This window comes from Vulpes vulpes, chromosome 11, assembly GCF_048418805.1.
Source record: "Vulpes vulpes isolate BD-2025 chromosome 11, VulVul3, whole genome shotgun sequence".
Taxonomy (NCBI): domain Eukaryota; kingdom Metazoa; phylum Chordata; class Mammalia; order Carnivora; family Canidae; genus Vulpes; species Vulpes vulpes.
In genome coordinates, this window is record NC_132790.1 from 13,300,543 (window position 1) to 13,326,779 (window position 26,237).

Genomic DNA, 26,237 nt, shown 5'->3' on the forward strand with positions numbered 1-26,237 from the left:
TATATTTAGAGTAGTCAAAGTTACAGAGACAGAAAGTAGAATTGTGTTTGTCAGGAGCTGAGGAGAGGGAATGGGGAGTTATTGTTTAATAAGTATAGGGTTTTAGTTTTACCAGCTTACAAGTTATGAAAGTGAATGGTAGAGATGGTTATGCAACATTATGAATGCATTTAACATCACTGGATGTACAGTTAAAAATGATTCAGATGGTAAAGTTTATGTTATGATATTTTATCTCAATATCTCAAATTTAAAAAAAGATCAACTGACCAAAAATGTAATGGTTTATTTCTGAACTCTCAATCCTATTCCATTTATCTTATATCTAGACTTACACCAGCACTGCGGTGACTTACTATAGCTTTTCACTAACTTTTGAAATCCTGAAATGTGAGTCCTCCAACTTTGTTCTTTTTCAGAGTTGCTTTGAATAAGAAAGCAACTTTAACTTTCTTTCAACTGCGTGTTCTGAGATAAGCATTTAAGAAGCATTTATAATAAACCCAATAGTTCAGTATCTCATTTAATCCTCACAAAAATCCTATAAGGTAGTATGATGATTTTATTACATACACTCATATTTTTAGCATCTGTTATGTTTTGGGCATTGTGGATACAAGATAATAAGACTATACACTATGTAAGCTGATCCCTGTTCTTATACGTGAAGAACTGAGGCTCAAAGGTTAGGTAACTCTCTCAAATTAGAATATATAATTCTTTTGACCCACATCCTCTAATGTTTCCACTACAGCAAGGCTGATAGGTTGATTCCTTTTGTATAGTTCTCAAACTTCTGTACTTTCTCTCTGACCTAGGTTAGGTGAGTGGCCACCTGAGTGACATGAAGGCAGGAATAAATAGTGGCTCCTATAGCCTTCTCAGTTAGATGGGAGATCACTCAATCTTTTGTTCATTTAAAGAATACTTATTCAGGGACACCTGGGTTGCTCAATGGTTGAGTTTCTGTCTGCCTTTGGCTCAAGGCATGATCCTGGGGTCTGAGATTGAGTCCTACATACGGCTCCTTGTGGGAATCCTGCTTCTCCCTCTGCCTGTATCTCTATCTCTCATGAATAAATAAATAAAATCTTAAAAAAAAAAAGAATATTTATTCAGGGCCTACTGTGTGCCAAGAATTAGTGATATACCCAAGACTAAACAATGTCACAGCTTTCATGAAGTTTACTTTCTTACACAGAATATATGTAAGAAGGAATTTCACAAATAATAAAATAATTACAGCAAATAATTGTAGATTGCTGTAAAGAAAAGGATAATGTGACATAATTGAGAATATCAGAGACAACTACTATTTTAGGGATTTTATGGAAAACTTTCTTGAGGAGTTAATGTGTGTCAAGTCATGAAGAATAGGGAGAACTAGCCTCATCAAGAGCATTCCAAGCATGGGGCACCTGGGTAGGCTCAGTCAGTTAAACATCTGCCTTTGGCTCAGGTCATGATCCCGGAGTCCTGAGATAGAGCCCCACATCATGGAAATCCACTTCTCCCTTTTCCTCTGCCCCTCCCCCTCTCGTTCGTGCTCTCTCCCTCCTTCTCTCTCTCTCTCTCTCTCTCTCTCTCTCACTCTTTCTTTATTTCAAATAAATAAAATCTTCTTTTAAAACTCCATAAAAATAAGAGCATTCCAAGCAGAAAAATTGTAACAGCAAAGTCCCTATGGCAGGAAAGAGTTCGGTGCACCCTAAGAACTAACGGAAAGCCAATATGACCACTGAGCAAAGAGGACAGTGATACTGGGGAGATAAGCAGGCAATATATGCAGGGCATTGTAGGTTACTTGAACAATGACTTATCTAAAGTGCAGTTGGAAGTCTTAAACAATTTTAAACCAAAGAATGTTGTGATCTGATTTACGTTTTTAAAAGCTCAATCTGGCTGACATGTGCAGAGTGGATTGGGTGTATAGATTACAAAAAGGAAGTCCGGTTAGGAGGCTATTGCAACTATCAAAATGAAAGGAGTAGGCCTTAGAAGAGGATGGTACTAGTAGAGACAAATCATACTAGTGATGGTACTAGTGAAGGTACTAGTGGATGCCTTAGACTAGGACTGTACTATTGGAGGTAAACAGAAGTAAAGAGATTCTAGATGTAATTTGAAAGTGAAATTAACAGGTTGACACTCAAATTTCTGGCATTAATAACTCACTGGTCAGTGGCATAGAGGGGGATGCTGACATGGGGAAGAGTGGGAGCCAACTAGAGTTTACGTAGGTTTCAAAAAAATCGTCAAGAATTCCTTTTTTTAAAAACTATATTAAGTTTTTACATTTCAATTCCAGTAACATTAATATACAGTGTTATATACATCAGTTTCTGGTGTACAAGGAATTCACTTTTAGACATATTACTTTGAAAATGCCTATGAGATGTTCAAAAACCATGTGGGATAAGGCTCAGGCTCTTCCAGCAACAAGAGCAGCTGAGGAATAGGGCCTACTACCAGAAGTCTGGTCTTCTGGGCACTGAGGAGGTGGCAGACAAAGGAGGCCATTATCCTGAGGAGCACAGAGGAATAAAACCCAAGAACTAACTGTGCTATTTCAACTCAAATTAGCAAATATTTATTGAATATCCATAGGAATCACCATGAGGCTATTTTCAGGTATTAGAAAGAGGTGTGAACTTGGAGAAGGCATGGTTTAAAGTCTGGTGACTGTGGCAAAGTTTAAACTTTGTACTTTGTTGGAAAGTTGTGAAGATTATATAGAATAACTCACACAAAAACATCTGGCTATGTAAATGGAAGTTCATATTAGACATAGTGAGAGTAGGCATTATGATGAGCAATCAATATGAAATACTCTACTTTCAGTACTTATTGCTTTCTGAAAAAAAAAAACGGCAGCTTTGATGATGACTTAGCATGATCAAAATAAATGTATTTATTTTGCTGTACAGGCCAGTTTTTGCACCACTCAGGTGAAATAAATCAGAACAAAATAACACCAAGGAGACTGACATGTGTATACTGACCTGCCATGTGGGTGAAGAACACACCTCACAATCAATGGGTCTCAGCAGATCTTTACCCTGATTGCATGTGACCATGACTAACAGCCACAGCTTGATTACATTTGCTGCAATCCCTTTGCTGTTACATCTCAAAAATATCAGAATGTTGTTTGTACATCTTGTACCTTCTTTTGGAGCCCACCTGTCAGCATTAGCCCGTAAGCTTGGTAATACACACCAGTGATGATCTGCTTTCCCTCCATACAATCTCATAGACTTGCTGCTTCAACAAAATAAATAGGTTTTTTTTTTTCATTCTTGTGCTCTACCCATGTAGGACAAATCTTTTCCCAAATACCTTTTACTTCCACATTGCCAAATCTTTGTTGTTACAAAAGTTCCTTAGGCCTAGAATGTCTCCACTACTCATCTTCCTGCTGATTTACTGTTTATATTTATAGACTGTGATTAATGCAAATTACCATTTCTCAAAACACTCAATGCAGTTTATTGCATCATCATCTATATTTCCATTTCATGCTACTTATTAATTCAATATACTTATTCAACAATTATTTATAGAATGTTGAATGTCATGACTCTTTAAAATGGAAATGACAGAAACCCAATCCTAGAAGTTTAAATAGACTAGCTCACCATGTTTTCATCCTCACCTACCTTAAAGAAAGAGATATCCCCTCACCATTCCATCCTTAATGGAAATTAAGTATATTTTCCATTTTACCCAATTTATAATTCAATATACTTAGTCAACAAACATTTATAGAATGCTGCTAAATGTCAGGACTCTTTTAGATGCAACTGACAGACTCTCAGATCCAAATAGTTTAAACAAATCAGCTCACCTAAGTAAAAACTACAAGGAAAAACATGTAAGATCCAGGAATTCAAATGCGATTATTAGTTTTCATCTTTCTTATATACAGGCTGTTTAGCTTGGGTTCCCTACAAATAGAGTCTGAGATAGGATTCTTAGGAAAGTGATTTATTGAGGGAATGCTTTCAAGAAAATGTATGTGAGGGAACCAGGGGAATAAAGCTAAGCAAGACCAGAGTCTCAGCTGGAAACTAGTTTTAGCCTTTTCCCATGGGAAGTCTGAAGCTTAAATCACACCAGAGTTTATACCCCACCCTCAGGCAAGGGATCTGGTTTTGCACCCCCTTGCCAGTCAGTCAAGGGTTGTGGGATAAGGATGGATTGTTTGAGTCTCCCTGGTGAAGGAGATCTGGGTAAAGCACTAGCAGCATCCATGTGGCTGGCATGGTGGCTGCCAAGACTCATTTGCAGCTTGGCCAACCCCAGAGGAGAATCTTCCCCTTAAATCTCTTAACTGAAAAGCTTCAGGGAGAACTGTGGTGTGTGCAGCTCTTTTGCAATACACATGAGGTCAGAGTCAAGTGAAAAATATGGAGTGGATGCTTCATAGGAAAGAGGGTTCCTTTATTTAAGAAGGGGGAAGACGATGGGTAGGCAAACACAAGCACCCACTCCAGCAGATACCAGGAACTGCTAGGGGCAGGCAAGAGAGACAATGGTGAAGGAAAAAAAATACCCATGCCTCTGTGCTCATGGGGCACATGAGCCTTGCTTAGCACAAGACACACACAAAAAAAAACTAATGTGGTGAGACACATGCTTTGGTAGAGGAAGAATAGATTTCTGTGGGAGCCTTATATAGAAAGGGTCACCTCACCCTCCTCAGGGTTCCATATTTTATGTGACTTTGTATATCCAGTGCCCAGATGCTACCTTAAGTATTGTAAGTGCTCAAAGAGAGTAAATGTGTGGCTTGGTGTGTGGTTTCAGGGGTTTGAGGGTGCTCTCTGGGAGTTATCTTTTCAGGTTAGGAACCATGCAAGAAAATCACCCACTATTTTATGGCCACATCTTGCCATTAAGTAGAGCTATTCTTTTATCTGGCTCCTAATGACTTTTTGCCTCTTCCCAAAATTTGAAACTGCTTTCAAAAGGTAGACCTGCTAACTCCAAGGATATCTCATTTTCCTCAGTTCAGTTCAACATTTAGTTCGTTAATCAGCAGCTGTGTGTTAATAGAGTGCTAAGTGATGCGATGCAAAAGATACAGAGAATTCATTTATTCAAACTTTGGTGCCAGCAAGCTAAGAACATAGGCCCGCTGCCAAATAGGATCAATGTAATGACCTGTAAGGGTGAGGGATCCAAATTTCATTTTGTGTGGTTTTGGGATAGCTGCCAGGGAAATTGCAGGTTTTTAAATGTGCTCTTGGTCATATTCAATATCACTAAAGATCAGGCCAATAGCATATAAACTCAAAGACGGAAGACTTTATTTAAGTACCTCACACAAGAGCAGCAAGTAGGCATCCTTGATTTTTGCCTCTTTTCCGCTAGACCACCTCTGTAGAGGATTGCACCTATAGATCAAATCTCCATATCACCATCCCAGCCCCGAGTCACCCTCATCTCTCACCTGCAAGAGCCTCCTAAGTGATCTCTCAGATCCTATTCATTGCATACTTCCTATCCATTCACTATACCGCAAGCTGAGTAATCGTTTGAAATTGTGAACTTAGTCACATCTCTGTCCAATCCCCACCCCAGCCCTATTTAAAATCCTTTCTGGCTCCCTCAACTGCATAAAATCCAGACCCCTGACAGCATTCTGTTAAGACCTACATGAATTAATACACCCTTATCTTTCTTTTCCCCATCTTTAAACTGCACCATAGTTGGCCTGTCTTCAGTTCTGCAGATACTACAGGGGGAGAGCCTTCTCACACATGGCTCTTAGCCATCTGACTTAGCCATCTGACTTAGCACATCTGACTCCATCTCAATTTTCAATCTAGGCTTAGATGATTCAGCCTTAAAGAAGTCCTCTCTGACATTTTATCTAAAGAGGGTATCCCTAAATAAATAAATAAATAAATAAATAAATAAATAAATAAATAAAGAGGGTATCCCTGGGGCACCTGGGTGGTTCAGTTGGTTAAGTGTCTGACTGGATTTTGGCTCAGGTCATGATCTCATGGGTCTCATTGTGTCAGGCTCCACACTCAGTGGGGAATCTGCTTGAGATTGTTTCCTCTGTCTCTTCTCCCTCTGCCCCTCCCTCCACTCGTTTTCTCTCTCTCTCTCTCTCTCTCTCTCTCTCTCTCAAAACAAATAAACAAATAAATCTTTAAAAAAAATTAAGAGGCTATCCTTGGGGCACCTGGCTGGCTCAGTTAGTGGAGCATGAGAGTCTAAGTCTTAGGGTCATGAATGCAAGCCCCACATTGGGTATGGACACTACCTTAAGGAAAGACATACCCCTCACCATACACCTTTATTCTCTATCAAGAGAGAACTAGTCCAGTTTATCCTTGATGCTTATCCCAATTTACATTTAAGTGTTCATTTATTTATTGCCTGTCTTCTCCACTAGGCTGAAATTCCAGGAAGGTAAGGTACAGTTTTATTTTCCAGTGGTATACTCGTTATCTAATTAAGTGCTTGCATATAACAGGAATTCAATAAACATTTGAGTTAGTCAGTTTAATTCTTCTATTTATTCATTTACTCAAGAATTTTTTTTTTTTTTTTTGAGCCCTAAGACTTTTTAAAAACTGCTGGATAGAAGTCAGGTGTGTGTAATTTTCAAGTTTTAAGCAGTTCTCTCTCTCTCTCTCTCTGTCTCTCTGTCTCTCTCTCTCTCTTTTTTGTAAAAATGGGAGACTTGTTTTGCCCTGTTTGCCTTTAAGGAAGACCTTATTTGATTTGAAGGAAACCACTTGAAGTGTTTGAAATATACATACATTCCAAATATCCATCTATTCCTTTTTGAGAAAATGGAAATGACATGAAAGCAAATGTTTTGCATGAAGGAGCTCAGTTTTCTTTTTGATTATGTAATTTTGATGTGTTTGGGCAGTGCTACTCTGCAGAATTTGTACTTATTTAGGGAAAATTATTCTTTTCTTTGATTGAATTGTTTATTGTTTGCCAGTGTGGAAATAAGAGTTTTTCCTCCCAGAGATCTGGAAATCTGAAAAATGTACCAAAATGTGAAGTTCCAAATATTATCTGGAAATGGAGAAAACAATAGAGAGGAAGGAACTAGACTGGGCTGGACCAGTCTGTCAGTGTCTACAGATAATTTGAAGGAATAACAAAACGGTGCTGATATTGACATATTTTGGATCTAATGAGACTGAACTTTTGTAGGCCATTCTGTACTGCAACCTCTATGGTAGAAGGGGTTTCTCCTGAATTAGGTATATATTTCTACTCCCAATCTTCCTGCCAGCCAGAAAGATGTTGATTCTGGAATAGAAAATGAGGATTAGGATGATGGGCCTGAAATGCTTCATGGTAAGTAGAACTTCAACTTCATGGCAAGCCAGATGCTCAAGGGCTTCTCTTTCATGAGAGATAAAATGGCATTGACCAGATGGTGGTGGAACAGTAGCTAGCCATGCGGAATCCTTCTAGGACCCTGACCAGATGAGTCTGAAGCTAGGTCTGAAGACTCTGAGCAGCTACACCCAGCAACAGGCATACACTGGATTCTCTGTTCTGCTTTCTGTTCATTTTCAATTAAAGGAAGGGCTTATTTCCTTCTCTTACTGCCCATGTCAGAAGAGTGATGGCAGCATGTGTTCAAGAATGGGTGATAATCCCCACACTGCAGCATGTGACAGGCAGGAAAATGAATAACCCTGCTTATGGACAGAAAAGCAATATTCTAAGACCATTATTAGCTTAACTCGGTAGTATATTCCATTGGGTTGGATTTGTGGAACACATAGACTTCTTTGATGTTAAAACCACCAAGGCAAGAGAGCCTATTAAGTGAGAACACTTTCTTCAGTCAAGTGGGAAGGGGGCACCAAGTCTTCATTTTGGTATTAAAAAAAAATCATTTCATATGTCCAATCTGAGGAGATGTAGGCCTCTCAAGTCTATGACAGAGAATGAAAAAAAAAAAAAAAAAAAGAATTGTGAAGAGAATGAAAAAAAGAACTTGAAGCAAGTTATTTCCCCTCTCAGAGCCCCAGTTTCTTTGTTAGCGTGTTAGTCTGTTGGGGCTGCAGGAACAAACTACCATAGACTGGATGGTGTACAAACAGCAGAAATTGATTTCTGAACTAGCTTCCTGACTCATAGATGGCTGTCTTCTGTCTATGTCCCTACATGTCAGAAAGGGGTAAGGGATATTTCTGGTGCCCCTTCTAGAGGCACTAATCTGATTCCTGGAGGGCTCCACCTTCATACCCTAATTACCTCCAAAAAGCCCCACCTCCAAACACCACTGCATTGGGAAATAGGTCTCAACATATGAATTTGTTGAAGACATTCAGTCTATAGCAGTACTGTGAAGATACTGGGTTATTTTTTTTTTAAGATTTTATTTATTTATTCATGAGAGACACAGGGAGGGAGAGAGGCAGAGAGACACAGGCAGAAAGAGATAGCAGGCCCATGCAGGGAGCCTTATGTGGGACTCCATCCTGGGACTCCAGGATCACGCCCTGGGCTGAAGGTAAGCACTCAACCACTGAGCCACCCAGGGCTCCAGAAGATATTGGTTTAAATAATCTCTAATGATCCTTTTCAATCTGAAACTATGATTCTTTCAGGCTACCCTCCATGAATTGCTTTTGATCTAGCTGTAGTTACAAAATATACACGTAAAACAGTTAAGTAATGTAGTTCCTTGCTCTAGACCCAGCTAAAATGTTACCTCCTCTGAGAAAATTTTCTTTCCACCCTCTCTGTCCTACTCCTAGATGCTTCTGTTGTCATATTCAAGAAATCATTGCCAAATCCAATGTCATGAAGCTTTCCCCTATGTTTTCTAAGAATTCTAGAAGTTTTAGCTTTTATGTTTAGATATTTGATCCATTTTGAGTTAATGTTTATATATAATATAAGGTAAGGATCTAGCTTCCAGGTTTTTGCATGTGGATGTCCAGTTTTCCCAATACCATTTGTTGAAAAGACTGTCCTTTCCCCCATTGAATTGTCTTGGCACCCTTGTCAAAAGTCATCTGCCCATGTATGCAAGGATTTATTTCTGTGTCCTCTAGTCTATTCCATTGGTCTTCATATCTGTCATTATACCAATAACCACAGTGTTGATTACCATAGCTCTGTAGTAAGCTTTGAAATAAAAAAGCATTGTTTTGCAACTGTGTTCTTTTTCAAAATTATTTTGGCTATTCAAGATCCATTGAGAGTCCATATGAATTTTAGAAGGGTTTTTCTATTGAATTCAGGACAAATGGGGCTAGGAAGGGAAAGATAAGGGAAAAGCCTAGAGTCAGGCTCCCACAAATCCCTGGGATCCCATAAATCCCAAGGACACCAAGAGACTCCAAGGTCAGGCTCCCATAAATCTCAAGGACACTGAGATTGCAACAAAAACAGAGACAAGGCAACAAAAACAGAGATAAGGAAGTAAATCTGGCCCCCTGGCTCCAAAATACTAGGGAGTATCTTCCTTTGATGGCTACCAAGTAATCACTGAGACTCAAAATAGTCATATGTCATTCACTCAAGACAGCACAAGAAATCTCAAGTCCTAAGCTCCCTAGTCAGGTTTTCTATAAGAAGGCCAGCCAAAAAGATCCTCCAGTGGCAACCCTGTAGGGACCCCTCTCGCTTCTTACAGCTTTCTCTGTATCTTTGCTTAATAAACTTCTCTCACTTTACTCACTCTCCTTTGTCTGTGAGGTCCATTCTTCAACTCCATGGGACAAGAACCAAGCTCTCCTGCACGGTTTCTGCAAAAAAATCACTGAACTTTCAGTACGGATTGCATCGAATCTGTAGATTGCTTTGGGTACTATTGACATCTTAACAATATTAAGTCTTCCAATCCATTACCATGGGATGTCTTGCTATTTATTGATGTCTTTAATTTCAGCATTGTTTTATAGTTATCACTATGCAAGTCTTTCACTTTCATGGTTAAGTTTATTTTTACATATTTTATTTTTTTAATGCTATTGTAAATGAAATTGTTTTCTTGATTTCCTTTTTGGATTGTTCATTGTGAGTGTAAATAAGTGCAACTGGTTTTTGTGTGTTGATTGTGTATCTTGCAGTGTTGAATCTATTAATTCTAACTGTATGTGTTTTTATGTGTGTGTGTGTGTGATCTTTACAGTTTCTACAAACATGATTACATTGTCTATCTAATTATGTTGTCGGTCTGATTATGCTGCCTTTATTTCTTTTGTTTGCCTAATGGCTCTGACTAGGACTTCCAGAACTATGTTGAATAGGAATGATGAAAGTGAACATCCTTATTTTGTTTCTCATCTTAAAGTAAAAGCTTTCAGTCTTTCATTATTGAGTATGATGTCAGCTGTGGGTTTTTCATATATGGCTTTTACTATGTTGAGGTGCTTTCCTTTCTTTCCTTTTTTTTTTTTGAAGATTTTTATTTATTTATTTAAGAGAGAGAGATCACAAGCCAGAGGGGCAGAGGGAGAGGGAGAGAGAATCCCAAGCAGACTCCACATCCAGCTTGGAGCTGGGTGCAGGGCTTGATCCCACGACCCTAAGAGCACCACCTGAGCTGAAACCAAGAATCAGTTGCCCAATGGACTGTACCACTCAGGCACCCTGAGGTGGTTTCCTTTTAATCCTAGTTTGTTGAGTGTTTTTATCATGAAAGGATATTGAATTTTGTTAAATGCTTTTTCTGCACCACTTGAGATCATCATGTATTTTTTTTCTTTTTATTCTGTAAATGTGGTAGAGTACATTGATTTTTGCATGTTGAACCATCTATGCATTCCAGAAATAAATCCCACTTGCTGATGGTGCATAATTGAGCCCATTTTTAAACTAAATGAAACTGAGCATTTTTACGCCCCTGCTAATTAGCTCTTGGGAAGCTTGAGAAGATCAAAATAATTTTAGAAGTTAGAGAAACTACATTTCCTCACATATAAATTATAGTATATAGTATAGTAAACACACTTTAATATACTGTTTTAGTGTATGTCTCTATGTGTGTGTTGGAGGGGTGAATAGATGGGCGATATACCATAATTATTATAAGATGGTTATGGGATCATCTTCTTCTGTTCAAATTGTGCCTCTGTCATTATAGTTGGGTAACTCTGGACAAGTTTTAAACTTATTTATGTTTCAGATTTCTCAGTTGCAGAATACAGGTTAAAAAGTCTCATTTTAGGATTGTTGTAAAGATTAAAAAGATAATGTGTATAAAGCACTTAGACTAGTTCCTGCCATCTAGTAGGAGCTCTATAACTATTAAAATATTATTGCAATCTGATTAATGAAAGATAGGAGTCTTTTGCTGAATCCAAGCTGAATCAGAGTGTCAACTAAACTATTTAGTGGCAAGGAAAACATTTACAGCTAAAAAACTATAGGCAGAGACCTTTATATTAGATAGAAGATTGTCCTCTTTATCATTTATGTATGTCATCTTATTTATACCAGAAAAGAAACCAAGATGACAATCCTTCAGTTCTCCCTCAGGTAAAAAATAATCTTTTAATCTGCAGTGATTGCATAGAAGTGTAGGAGTCTGACCTTGAAATTTCTTAGCACCCACAGGAATAAGGTTGTGTACAGGTTAAACAGCGACATCTGCCTCTCCACTCCAGTGGACCAAGTATTAATCATATTTTTCTGTCTTCCCAACTAGAGTGTTATATTCCTCAGTCACACCTTATAAGGTCAGTGTCTGTGACTGACCTTCTCTATAATCTCTATAATCTTCCAACACAGGGCCTTGACCTTAACAGATATGTTTTGGGTTGAATTCCCTGCTTTCATTTTTTTTGAGTGTTTATTTACTTTCCAGTTAGTTAACATACAGTGTAATATTAGTTTCAGGTGTACAATTTCGTGATTCAGTACTTCCATACAACACTCGGTGCTCCTCCCAATAATGCATTCCTTATTCCCCATCACCTATTTAACCCATCCTCCCACCTCCTGCTTACATTCTTTTGACCTTTATTCTCTGTAATATGACATGGAGGATAAAGCCATGGATGAAAGAGACACAGATGTAAATTCTGGCTATGTCCCCTCACTAGTTGAATAAACTTGAACCAGTAACTTTGTAAGTCTAAGCTTCACTTAAAGAAAGGAACAATATTTACCTCAGATACTGTGAGAACCAAATAAGACAAGTATAGTGTAAAGAGCTGTGGAAAGTGACAGATGATTTTTAAAAATCTTTCACTCTCGGGACACCTGGGTGGCTCAGTGGTTAAGTGTCTGCCTTTGGCTCAGGTTGTGATCCTGGGGTCTTGGGATTAAGTCCCACATCAGGTTCCCCTTAAGGAGCCTGCTTCTCCCTCTGCCTGTGTCTCTGCCTCTGTGTGTGTATGTGTGTGTGTGTGTGTGTGTGTGTGTGTGTGTCTTGAATAAATAAAATCTTTTAAAAAAAACATTTCGCTCTGAATTTTGCTATTAAGTAGTCTAATTCTCAATTCAACTCATAAGCATTTTTTTCGCTGACAGTTACACTAATTTATCCTGCTAGTATCTCCTTGAATTTTTTTAATGATGGACTTCATTTTTTAAAAGTCTTAGATTTACAGAAAATGTAAGCAGACAACACAGAGAGTTCTACTATTCCCCCACACACACACACGGTATTAACATGTTACATTAGTATGGTAATTTGTTATAATTAATAAGCCAACATCAGTACATTTTAATTAACTAAAGACCATGGCCTATTATTTTTTCCGTAGTTTTTGTCTAACCTCCTTTTTTCTGATCCAGGATCCCATCCAGGACACTACATTACATTTAGTCATAATGTCTCATTAGGCTTCTCTGGGCTGTGACAGTTTTTCAGACTTTTCTTGTTTTGATGACTTGACAGTTCTGAGGAATGCTTGTCAGGTGTATTGTAGGATTCAATTAGAATTTGCCTCATGTTTTTCTCATGATTAGACTGGGGATGTGGATTTTTGGGAGCAATATCACAGAGGTAAAATGGCATTTTCATCACATAATATTAAGGGTAAATTCTATCAATGTGACTTAGGCCGTTAATGTTGACCTTCCTCACAGGTAGTGTTCTTCAGGGTTCCCTACTATAAAGCTACTCCTTTCCCCCTTTTCTATTCTGTATTCTTTGGAAGAAGCTACTCTACACTTAAAGAGGGGGTAGTTATGCTCCTTCTCCCAAATTATTTAAAACAAATACTTTGATACACAAGTGGATTCTATAAAACAGAGTTGTATGTTATTGCCTGCCTTGTCCAGAGCTCCTTTTAAGGAAAGTTACCTCTATCCACAGCTTCTTCTAAATGGACAGCCAGCCCCAGGACCATAATTGGGACAGAAATAACCACCTAACCTTCAGTATTTATTCTGTTCAAACTAAATGATTAAATTACTTTTGATTCTGTTGGCATGTATTTAATTCTCCCACATTTAAAAAACCACTGACTCTCTTTAACAAAGAGAATCCTCATTTACTTAATGTGTTGAAATTATACTTTTGGAAGAAAAGTTTCCTCCAATTCTTAACTTTTTAAATACTCTATTGAGCGAAGCCTACTTATTTCTTGTTTGTGGTTGTCAATATTTTTTTAACAGTAAGATTATGCAAATTGAAAAAAGAGCAAACTCTTGGGACACCTGGGTGGCTCAGAGGTTGAGCATCTGCCTTCGGCTCAGGGCGTGATCCCGAGGATTCTGGGATTGAGTCTCACATTGGGCTACTTGCAGGGAGCCTGCTTCTGGCTATATCTCTGCCTCTCTCTTTCTCTCTCTGTCTCTCATGGATAAATAAATAAAATCTTTTTTAAAAAAAGAGCAAACTGTTATAAAGTGCTCCATTGCTAAAATTGAATTGTCTTACACAGATATTCCTAAATACTCATCTAGCATGGGGACATATGAAATCAGTGTATGTAGAGATGAAGAAGGAAGTTATAACTGAAGACAATGTTTTTTGGTTGTTTTTTTGTTTTTTTGTTTTTTTTTTTTGTCAGTGGACAGCAATTTTAAAAGCCACTGATCAAGAGATGAAATGCAATCCTGAAGAGCAGAAAAGCAGTTTCCTGCCATGAAAGATGGATGGTATTATATGCCTCAATAAATCAAATTGAAGAGCAGTTCTCAGAGTTGTTGAGTTTATTTCAGTACATGTTTAGGATATCAGCACATATGATAATGTAGAGCATGTTTTCTCTTTACTGTATGTTTAAGGTAGGAAAGAACAAAATAATTTGGATTTAGAAGCCATGTTACAGTGTATTTTGAGCATAAATTATAACTGCAAGAAACTTTATTCAAGAATTCTGCAAAACAGGGGCAGGCCGGGTGGCTCAGCGATTTAGTGCTGCCTTCAGCCCAGGGCATGATCCTGGAGACCTGGGATGGAGTCCCAGGTCGGGGTCCCTGTGAGGAGCCTGCTTCTCCCTCTGCCTGTGTCTCTGCCTCTCTCCCTCCCTGTGTCTCTCATGAATAAATAAATAAAATCTTAAAAAAAAAAAAAAAAAAGAATTCTGCAAAACAGGAAAAAGTAAGAAAAAGTCAACACTCAAGGAAATATAAATAAAAAGGTATGTAATTTAAATACTTCTAATTTATTTTGGATAAACACAAATAATTTTTTAGTATAAGTATGTCCCATACACTTTTTTTATCTCAGTGTACATATGCATAGGTAATTAGAAATCGTTCAAATCTAACTGGGTGCCTGGTGGCATTTTAAAAATTCCTTTTTGGGGGGATCCCTGGATGGCTCAGCAGTCTAGTGCCTGCCTTTGGCCCAGGGCATGATCTTGGAGTCCCGGGATCGAGTCCCACATCAGGCTCCCTGCATGGAGCCTGTTTCTCCCTCTGCCTATGTCTCTGTCTCTGTCTCTCTCTCTCTCTCTCTCTCTCTCTGTCACTCATGAATAAATAAATAAAATCTTTTTTAAAAATTCCTTTTTTTTAATTGTGTAAAGAACATTTAACATGAGATCGATCCCCTTAATAAAATTTTAACTATACAATATGTTATTATTGACTGATGCCTTATGGTTTTATTTACTGAATCTGGTGGCCCTAGTAATGTCAAGATCTGAACTCAGGTCTTTTGACTCCACATCTACTGCTCTTTGCATTGTGATCTTCCTTCTAGTTGATTTCATAAACTAACCAACCACATGAGTATGTTTGGAATTAAGTTTCGTAGTGACTTTTTTAATACTTTATTTGTGCCCTAGACATCTGGAGAATTTCCCTGCAGGGAGAATATAGAATCTCATCTTCATGCCTCTCTTTGCACCATTTGAGCATTTTTCTGGACAGTTTGTTGAGTTAGACAATACTGAAGATTATCTCCACTGTTGAAAGATAAAGTCCATAGCATTCTAGGTGTAGCATTTAGGGCAGCTAGCTCTGTGATGTTTGAAATGCCCTGAATTCAGCTTAGAAAGGACACAGAAAGTTCCAAATTGGAATTACATCACTTTAAAAGGATTTGTGAAAACAACGTTATTATTATTAATTATGGTTTTAATCAAGACTGTATGCAGTAGGCAAAGTGCATGGATATACATTACTCTGTATGATCTTCATAGTAACCATATAGGGATAGTTTATATTTATTTTCATGTGGAAATTAAGGCTTTGTAATAAAAACAACTTATCTAGGGTTATGCAACTAATAGGTGCCAGAGCTACAATCTTTGCCCTCATCTTCCATACTCAGGTCCTGAGCATTTCCACTGCACGGTGCTGCTAGTGGGTATAAGAATGTAGCTTCTGAGGCCACCTGTCAGTTTATTAATTTGTGTAGGAATCCACTCTCCAATCACATTCAGTACATTTTATTACCAATAATGCAAAGATATGATTAGTCTTAGTTTTAATTGTACAATCTTGTGAAATTAGCAGATTCAGAATGGATTTTATGAACATCATAGCTGCCTACTACCTACTGCTCAGAATTCTTTGCACTTCAGGGGACTGGGCTGGCAGATCTTAGAGACGGAGAGCAGATTGGGCCCAGCTGCTCAATACTCTCCGTGTTTATTACTGGGGACTCCTGGAGTGAAGCAGATCCTCAGGGCAGGAACATTTTCCCTTCAGATTTAGTTTCAACATGCATTTTTTGAGTGCCAGTTGTATGCAAAGCACTTTCACATATGTTAGGTCATATCTGAAAGCTCATAACTCAAAGGAGGGAAGGCAGTATTCTACTTTGAGATGTGGAAATCGGGATCTGAAAAGTGAAGATGCTGTAACTTAAAAAAAAAAAAGACCTAAATATGAGATCTGAAGCCATAAAACTGAAAGAAAAAATAGGCAGTGACCTTAGCAACATATTTCTGGGTATGTCTCCTCAGGCAACGGAAGCAAAAGTAGAAATAAACTTTTGGGACTACACCAAAATTAAAAGCTTTTGCATGACAAAGGAAACCATCAACATAACAAAAAGGCAAGCTACTGAAAGGGAGAAGATATCTGCAAATGATACATCTGATGAGGAGTTAATACCCAAAATATATAAAGAACTTACAGCTGAACACCAAAAAAACAAATAATCCGATTAAAAATGGGCAAAGGACCTGAATAGGCAGTTTTCCAAAGAAGACATCCAGATGGCCAAGAGACACATGAAAAGATGCTCACATCACTCAACATCATGCAAATCAAAACCACAATGAGATATTACCTTCCACCAGTCAGAATGCTAAAATCAAAAACAAGTAATAAATGTTGGTGGGGCACCTGGGTGGCTCAGTGCTTGGGTGTCTGCCTTTAGCTCGGGTCATGATCCCGGGTCCTGGAATCAAATCCTGCATCGGGCTTCCCACAGGAAGTCTGCTGCTTTCTCTGCCTGTGTCTCTGCCTCTCTCTGTGTCTCTCATGAATAAATAAACAAAATCTTAAAAAAAAAAAAAACAAAACAGGGATCCCTGGGTGGCGCAGTTGTTTAGCGCCTGCCTTTGGCCCAGGGCGCGATCCTGGAGACCCGGGATCGAATCCCACGTCGGGCTCTTGGTGCATGGAGCCTGCTTCTCCCTCTGCCTATGTCTCTGCCTCTCTCTCTCCTCTCTCTCTCTCTCTCTCTGTGACTATCATAAATAAATAAATAAATAAATAAATAAATAAATAAATAAATATTAAAAAAAAAAAACAAGTGTTGATGAGGATGTGGAGAAAAGGAAACCCTCATACACTGTTGGTGGGAATTTAACTTGGTGCAACCTTTGTGGAAAATAGTATGGAAGTTCCTCAAAAAATTAAAAATAGAAATATCACATGATCCAGTAATTTTACTATTGGATATTTAAAGAAATGAAAACACTAATTCAAAAAGATATTTGCACCTCTATGTTTATTGCAGCAGTATTTACAGTAGCCATGATATGGAAGCAACCTAATTGTCTATCGATAGATGGATAAAGAAGATGTTGTATACACACACACACACACACACACACACAATGGAATATTACTTGGCCATAAAAGAGAATGATATCTTACTATATTTAGGACAACATGGATGGACCTAGAGGATATTATACCAAGAGTAATGTCAGAGAAAGACAAATACCACATGATTTCACTTATGTGTGGAATCTAAAAAACAAAACATAAACAAACAGAAACAGACTCATAAATACAGAAAACAAACTGATAGTTGCTAGAGGAATGGGAGATGGATGAAATAAATGAAATTGGATTAAGAAATAAGTGCCCCAAACTTCTGGGGCACCTGGGTGGCACAGTTAGTTAACTGTCCAACTTTTGGTTTCAGCTCAGGTCATGATCTCAGTGTCATAAGATCCAGCCCCTTGTCGGGCTCCATGCTCCGTGGAAATCTGCTTAAGATTCTCTCTCTCCATCTCCCTCTGCTCCTCCCCCCTGCACTCACACGCACACTCTCTCTCAATAAATAAATAAATCTTGTTTTTTAATATTTTATTCATGAGAGACAGAGAGAGAGGCAGAGATATAGGCAAAGGGAGAAGCAGGCCCCCTGTAGGGAGCCCGATGTGGGACTTGATCCCAGGACCCCAGGATCACAACCAGAGCCAAAGGCAGACGCTCAACCTCTGAGCCACCCAGATGCCCCAGTAAATAAATCTTTAAAAAAATATAAGCTTTCTAAAATAAATAGATCATGGAGATGAAAAGTAAAGCATAAAGAGTATAGGCAATAATATTCTAATAATGGTGTATGGTGACAGATGGTGATCATACTTACTGTGGTGAGCATTGCATAATGAATAGAATTGTCAAATCACTCTGTTAGGCACCTGAAACTGATATAATACTGTATGTCCACTTCAACAATAAAAATTTTTTAAAGAGAACTCAGTAGCTCAATATCTCTAGAGGAGCTTTAAGCAAAAGAGTAAATCACCTATTCAGACATCATCTAATCTGTCTGGAATCAGGGGAACTGTAGCTGGATTTCCTAACCTTGGAAGTTTCCTTAGCCCTGCTAAGTCCCCAAAGCCATACTAATTCCTATTGTGCCAACAGAAGAAAAAAGTATCAGTCTAAAATTAAACGTCCCATCATGCAACAGGAAACACATGGCCCTTTTATCTTTCCCTAATGTGAGGAATACAGTAGGTGGTCTGATCCTGGTTTCAGAGAACTTGAGAGTGCCAAGAAAGGCTGAGCTTTTCAAAGCAAGGAGCTGTGGTCAGCTTTTCTGTCAATGTGACATCAGCCTTGCGTGCCCACATAGCCCCTAGCCCTCTTATTTCTTAAATGATGTCCTTCTATCTAATGACTGCAGTCCCAGACCCTGATGATTCAGATAAACAATGTGCCAAGTCTTGGCAGCTATATCTCTTCTCTGTGGGAAGGTCAGAAAGTCCTTTAAAAAATCTGAGAGACACAAAAATATTACTAGCATGCATGAATTTAGAAAGGACTCCAAGATAAAACTTGTTCTTGTACACACAAATGCCTTCCACAGATTGCACGCAAGCTCCTTCCCTAGGATCGTGGCTCATCTCTGCTCTTCTTCTACTAGCATATATTCAGTTTTTGTTGCCTCCGTGCCTCTGTGCATGCTGTTCCCTCTGTTTTTTTTCCACCTCTCGTGGAAAACTCAATCTTCCCAGAGAGCATTTCAGCTTCTCAGTGAAATATCTTCCAACAGCTCTGTGGAAATTCAGTCACTTCCTCATATGCCTTTCTTCATATCTCTATTATAACACCTATCACATTATATTATAATTGTATTAAACTTGAGGGCAGAGATCATGTCTCAATTATCTAGTGCTTAACATAGCTCTTGGCTGATGGTAGATACTCAATGCATTTTTTGAACAAGTAAACATTGTTTAAAATGTTTGCTTTGGTTGTCTGAAAAACTAGTTTAATGCTGTGGTTGTCTTAATAGGACAATTTATTCTTATTTACTTGCAGTAGGAGGAACACAGTAAAAGCACTAATTGCCTTATTCCTGGAAAGCTGTCAATTATGTCAAACTTACTCAAAGAAGTGGGAAAGATCTACAAATTAAAATGCTAAACATGGCATTATAATAACAATGAAAGTGTGTTTATAAAAATCATTCACATTTATAATTCTCCTTCCTCTCAACAGTATATAACCAAAAAATGGTACACAAACATCACGTGTAGACTTCACATCAGAAGAGGTTTTCAAAAAGACCAAAATAATAGATTTTTTACAGTCAAAAGGAATCTCTTGGTTTCTTAGTTCAACCCTCCACTATGTATGAATCTCTGTACTGATAAATGCTCATGTAGCTGCTACTCACACTTGCAATGATGGGGAAATTCATTACTTAAGAAGGTACTTGATTCCCTACTTTATTTTTTTAAGTGGGCTCTACAACCAACCTGAAGCTCAATTGCAGGGCTTGAACTCATGACCCTGATAGCAAGACCTGAGCGGAGATCAAGAGTCACTCACTGAGCTGTTTATTTAACCCACTGAGCCACCTAGGTGCTCCTTCATTCCTTATTTTAATAATTAAAATGTCCAAGTTCAGCTTAAACCTGCCTTCTTGTAATCTTTAATCGTTAAACTCAGTCCTTCTTTCAACCACAGTAAATATCTATTCTTTGTGATCACTTCATCAAAAATTAAAAGCAGCTATTTTATCATCACCCCAAGTCTTTTCTAGCTTCTCCAGTTTTCATTCAACTGCTTCTCATATGTCATTTTATCCAATATTTTCGGCAATCTAGTTCATATCCTCCAGTCATCTTATACTTTGTCTGTAGCACCTCTAAAATGCGTTCTGGACATACACTCCAGGTGAGATTTGCCCAGGGAGGAGTATTTCCAAGAGCATGATCAATACATATTGCTCATTCTAGACTCTGTACAGGTACTGTCAAAACCTGGCCTGGCTTGTACTTGATGTAGAATCGAACCTTGGCAATGGTTAGCAGGAAAGGGGATAATGGAACAACTGGGTGTCTCAGTCAGTTGAGCATCTGCTTCAGCTCAGGTCATGGTCTCAGAGGCCTAAGATTGAGCCTTGAATCAAGCTCCCTGTGCAGCAGGGGGTCTGCTTCTCCCTCTGCTCCTCCCCATCACTTGTGTACTCTCAAATAAAAAGAAATAAATCTTTAAAAAAAATAAAAAGGAATTACATGAAGTCTGGATAGGACCAGAGCTAAGAAAACTAATCCAATGCTGGAATTTAATTGGAGGCAAGCTGCCTAAATGAATTCTGGATGCATCCAGGGCATTCAAAGGGTTTTGAACTGGAGCAGGCTATAGCAATATTTGAAGTCAGGCAGGTGGCAGTACTATGCCTTTGCTAAATTTTAGAGCAGGTTCTTAATTATCATCAGGGGAACCTGAAAGTCAAGACCCAACCCCTGGGCAAAGAGGCTGGTAAAGGCTTGTAAAGACTGGAATGCAAAGAAGAGCTACTTTTCTAGGGAGAAACTAAGATGGTAAGAATCAGAATGGCTCTGGAGTTATAAAGACTTTGATTGAATTCCATCTTCTCCACTTTCCAATCCTTAGTTTCCTCATGTGAAAGTTGGGCTAATAACTATTTAAAGGATGGCTGTGAAGATGTCATGGGATAATACACATAAAATCTGGCAGACAGTGCTTAGCAAGTGTTTTCCTGCAAATTAAAATGCATAAATGAAATTTAAGTTAAATGAATTTTAAAGTAATTTCACATCTAAAGCCTTAGAATTAATTACATACAAAAAGCATTTTCTCAAAATACTTTTAACACTTCTTTTAAGAAAAGCACTATGTCTACTTTTTTGGAAAGATGACCCGGAGTAATATGGTTTGACTGAAAATGGCTTATAAAGTAGGAATAACATAATGTGATTATTTATAATCCCTACAGTAATTATACCAATAGTGTAGTTATGACCAATGCACTTATTTTCAGATTTTACTTTCAAATAACTTTGCCATATATCTTTGAAATCAGTCTTTCTTATAATATAAATTCATTAATCCACTCAGAATTACAATTCAGTATTTGTTAGACATCTTTGCATAAACTCTTTTCCGAGGTCCACACTGTTTTCCTTCTAATATCCAATTATTTAAAATTTAAGAGGAATGGGCACCGCCCATTAAGGGTGTGTTTGTGTGTGACTTTGAGCCTATAGTTACAAACCAGAGAATTGGGAATGACATCATCTATGACAATAGAAAAGCTTCTCTTGGTAAGTGGAAGACCTATATATAAAAGTCACACTTGAGAGTCTACAGTCAAATTCATCAGCTTTCACAAGTTTACTCAACTTCGAAAAAGCATCAGCTGCCGATACACCTGAAAGATCTTGTCACAAGACATTGTGTGGTGAGTAATCTTTAGTTTCTCTTTTAAATTGCATTTGAGATTTTTTTCATAATTGAATAATTATATAATGTGTACTATTTTCTACAAGTATCATGCTGTTTGTTCAAGGTAAATTATTAAGGGAGAGTTTGAATGCTGTTTAATATAAAATACCACAATACAAAAGGAATTTATGCTGCTCCACTGCCCTTAAATCATTAGTTTTGGTGATTCAAGTCTTTCAAAATGCCTTGCTTTTTCTAGATTCATCTGAAATTACACAAAAAAATAATTAAAATTGTGCATGATAAGCTCTAATGGTCTCTTACTGAAATAAAAAAAAAAAACAGTGATGAATGAGTAATTCTAATTTAAATAACCAGTACAAATTTATTAAGTTGTGTTAAAATTCATTTTTCCTGCAGAATATCCTTATCCAGACTGTTTTATGACTCATATAAAACTCAAATATATATATTATAGTTGGTGAAATTCAGTTTTACTGCTGAATGTTTATTCCCTTTACATAAAGCCTTTCCAAATTTGCTATTCTGAAAACTACATGAATTTTAAGGGTATTTTACAACTGCTTTTTTGCTTTTTCATGTCATTCTTATAAGAAGCTCTTCTCTCTACTAAGAACAAGGAAGCCAAGGAGAGATGTCTTAAGTCACTGGGTGACTCTGACAAAGCTAGTACTAAATACCAGTGCTTCTCTCCTCCAGCTACAGTGCCTCTTCCTGACGTAAACCAACATCGAAGCATCTTCATCTGTTTCTTCATCAGTAGCTTTATATTGCAGAGTGGGAAAAAAATGTAGTAGATTATAATGTTTCTTATGTGACTTCTAAGTGGTGCTACTTCCCTTTAAAATATGAGTACACAGCCATTCTGTGTGTTAAAATGGAGAACATGAAGCATTAAGAAAAAGCACTACAGTAATAATAGGCTTTGCAATTACTGAAATGCAGATTAAGGTAAGACTATTCTATTCTGAGATGAAAGCATTATGAGCAAAAGAGAAAAGTGCTAACAATTATACTCAAACAAGACTGTTAATAAAATAAGCCAAGTAAGATAAACAAGCATTCCATATGGAGCCAAGGCCCTAAATCCGTAAACAAGCAATTAATTAGGTGATTTTAAAACACTTCAACACATTCTTTTTAATGATAGGAGAAATGTGCATTAATTCATTAAAAATCTGTATATCAGAGCCTATTGAGTTGGTATTTATGGTTATTATTGCAGGGCCTGAAATGAAGTTGACTTGTGAAAAAAAGAAATTTGCTAAGTAAATAAACAGCATTAGTAATTTACCTGGTTAAGAGAATTAACCATTTTCAAGCAAATTATAAGCACTTAATCAGAACCAACATAAAATGTAGAAGGAAATTCTAAAAAGTAAGCCTCTTCATTCTTCATGTGGCTTAAAATTCATATATTAAAATTTGTACAAAATTCAAAAAGTTGGGGATCCTTGGGTGGCTCAGCGGTTTGGCACCTGCCTTTGGCCCAGGGCATGATCCTGGAGTCCGGGATTGAGTCCTACATGAGGCTCCCAGCATGTAGCTTGCTTCTCCCTCTGCCTGTGTCTCTGCCTCTCTTTCTCTCTCTGATATACATAAACAAAATCTTTAAAAAAAAAAAAAAACAACTCAAAAAGTTGCTCAAGAAAGTAAAACTAATTTCTAAGGCAAATTATGTGTATATATTAATATATATACACAGTAATATATACACAGTATATATACACTAATATACACTAGTGTATATTATTAATATATAATATATTATGAATATATAATATACTAAATAAAAGAGGTTGATTTTTTTAAAGCTTTTATTTATTCCTTCATGAGAGACACAGAGAGAGGCAGAGACACAGGTAGAAGGAGAGGGCCCAATGTGGGACTCAATCCTGGGACTCCAGGATCACACCCTGAGCCAAAGGCAGACACTCAACTGCTGAGCCACCCAGGTGTCCCAAAAGGCTGATTTTACAAGTCTTTTGTGAAAACCAATTCAATTAGTTGTTGCAACACTCTGTGTAGTTGTGTGGTTGTAATGGTAACTACTATAAATTTAATTGTACAGTTTAGCATATTAAAAATATCTTTAAATATTTTCTTTAAATATTTTCATTTTGTTTTTCCTTTCAGTGAAGATGATGTCTGCAAAAGACATGGTTAAAGTAATGATTGTCATGTTTGCAATTTGTTTTCTTGCAAAATCAGATGGGAAACCTATTAAGTAAGTATGGTACCCTGTTCTGCCTGGTGAGGGCATGGGAATTGGATTTTAAGGTTGGCTTTATGATTGGGAAGAAGAGAGTTAATGGAGTGGTCCTCCCTGTTTCTATTCCCTCCAGGAAGAGATCTGTGAGTGAAATACAGTTTATGCATAACCTGGGCAAACATCTGAGCTCCATGGAGAGGGTGGAATGGCTGCGGAAGAAGCTCCAGGATGTACACAACTTTGTTGCCCTTGGAGCTCCAATAGTTCACAGAGATGGTAGTTCCCAGAGGCCCCTAAAAAAGGAAGACAATGTCCTAGTTGAGAGCCATCAAAAAAGTCTTGGAGAAGCTGACAAAGCTGATGTGGATGTATTAACTAAAGCTAAATCCCAGTGACGATACATCAGAGCACTGCTGTAGACAGCATAGGGCAACAACATTACATGCTGCTAACATTTTCAAGCTCTTAAGATTAATAAATGCGAAAATTTACATCTAATCCATTGCTAGCCATGATAGCTGAAATTGTAATTGATTATTTTGATTCTAGTTTAATTCATTTAAGAGCTCTTTTAATTGTTCTATTTCTATTGTTTATTCTTTTTAAAGTATGTTTTCGCATAATTTATAAAAGAATAAAATTGCACTTTTTAACCTCTCTCCCATCTTATGATGCAAAATAAAAATTTAATGATCATAACTTTAAATAAATGAAGTCAAGTATTCCTCACTTGTTATAAGAATGCTTTCTGGGATTATGAGTAATACCAAAATGGCTAAATTGATCTTGAGTAGGAAGAATAATGTAAGATTTTTTTTTAATCATGTGTTTCACATTACCATATTTTGGAATATCATTCTTTAAATATTTCCAAAGTACCAGGTCCCCAAATCCTCACTAGCTGGATATTATTTTTCTCTTCATTTCAGGGAATGAAAGGAAATGCTCAGCAAGGAAAGGCAGAAAGAGGTCTGAAACTTCAAAAAGCATTGGTCTATATACTAGTCTGGATCTGAAATTGCAAAGAACAGAATTTTTGTATTTATTAGAATATAACTTCATTCATTCATTCATCATTTGACAAATATCAAATTGGTGTCCATTATTTTCATGTACTAGTGTATTAGACACTAGACATACACTGGTAAGCAAAACGGACACAGTTCCATCTTGATAGGGCCTATGATTTAGTAAGATAGATAGACATTAATTATTATTTTTGATAAGCACCATGAAATAAAAGTACACAATACTCAAGAAGTGTTACATACAGAGCCCTGTTCTATTTAGGTCAATGCCGTCCAATAGAACCTTCTATGACGACAGGAATGTTCTATATTGTGTGCTTTCCAATACAGTATCTACATGTGCAATTAAAATGTGCCTTGTGGGCAGCCCAGGTAGCTCAGTGGTTTAATGCCGCCTTCAATACAGGGCGCGATCCTGGAAACCAGGGATCGAGTCTCACGTCAGGCTCCCTGCAATGGAGCCTGCTTCTCCCTCTGCCTGTGTCTCTGTCTCTGTTTCTCTCTCTCTTTCTCTCTCTGTATCTCTCATGAATAAATAAATAAAATCTTAAAAGAAAAAGAAATTCTTTAAAAAAATAATAATAAAATAAAATAAAATAAAATATGCCTTGTATGGGCCCCTGGCTGGCTCAGTCAGTAGAGCACGTGACTCTTGATCTTGGGGTTATGAGTTTAAGCACTACATTGGGCGTACAGATTACTAATAAAAATAAATATACTTTAAAAAGTGTTTTTAAAAAACTAAAATATGCCTTGTGTCACTGAGGATTAGGATCCCATCCTGGCCTCAAAGTGTCCATGTTCTAATGAGGAAGACAGAGATGGAAACAAGTACTTACAATATCACATGTGAAATGCAAAACACAATGATACCCAGAGAAGGTAACAGATCTTCTTGATGTAGGGAGTAATTGAGAGGGGACTGAAATAGCAAGTAAATTTTGCAAAATGTAGAGGACTATTAACAAATGTCAGGCATCCTGGTGGAATCAATCAGGCTTTGGTTTAAATGCAGAGAACAGAACCTACCTCAGTTAGTTTAAATAGAAGGGGATTCATTACAAAATCATTGAGAATGCTGATGAAAACAGATTCTGTTAAACCTGGAGGAAAAATTCACAGTCACCAAGAGAGAGTTGTTCTCTTCTAATATCAGCAGCTGACTGATACTATCCTGAGACTGCCCTGATCAGGAGGCAGCTGCTTCCTACTGCTGTTCCAGAAACAAA

At 37.5% G+C, this 26,237-nt stretch overlaps 1 protein-coding gene across 3 annotated transcripts in view; it reads left to right on the forward strand.

Annotated features, from left to right (window-relative positions):
- PTH (parathyroid hormone) overlaps nt 1–24,999 on the forward strand; it is a 108,956-nt gene extending 83,957 nt beyond the window's left edge. Inside the window, exons 1-3 of one of the 3 annotated variants that reach the window (XM_026008213.2) lie at nt 21,646–21,763; nt 23,905–23,995; nt 24,114–24,999. In XM_026008213.2, the coding sequence (XP_025863998.1) occupies nt 23,910–23,995; nt 24,114–24,375 (348 nt within the window). In that variant the 5' untranslated portion in view covers nt 21,646–21,763; nt 23,905–23,909 and the 3' untranslated portion in view covers nt 24,376–24,999. Of the gene's footprint in view, nt 1–13,973; nt 23,996–24,113 lie in introns of those variants that run through there. The other 2 variants (XM_072725602.1, XR_011995094.1) reach the window with 2 other exon arrangements.
- The last annotated feature ends 1,238 nt before the right edge of the window (nt 25,000–26,237 follow it).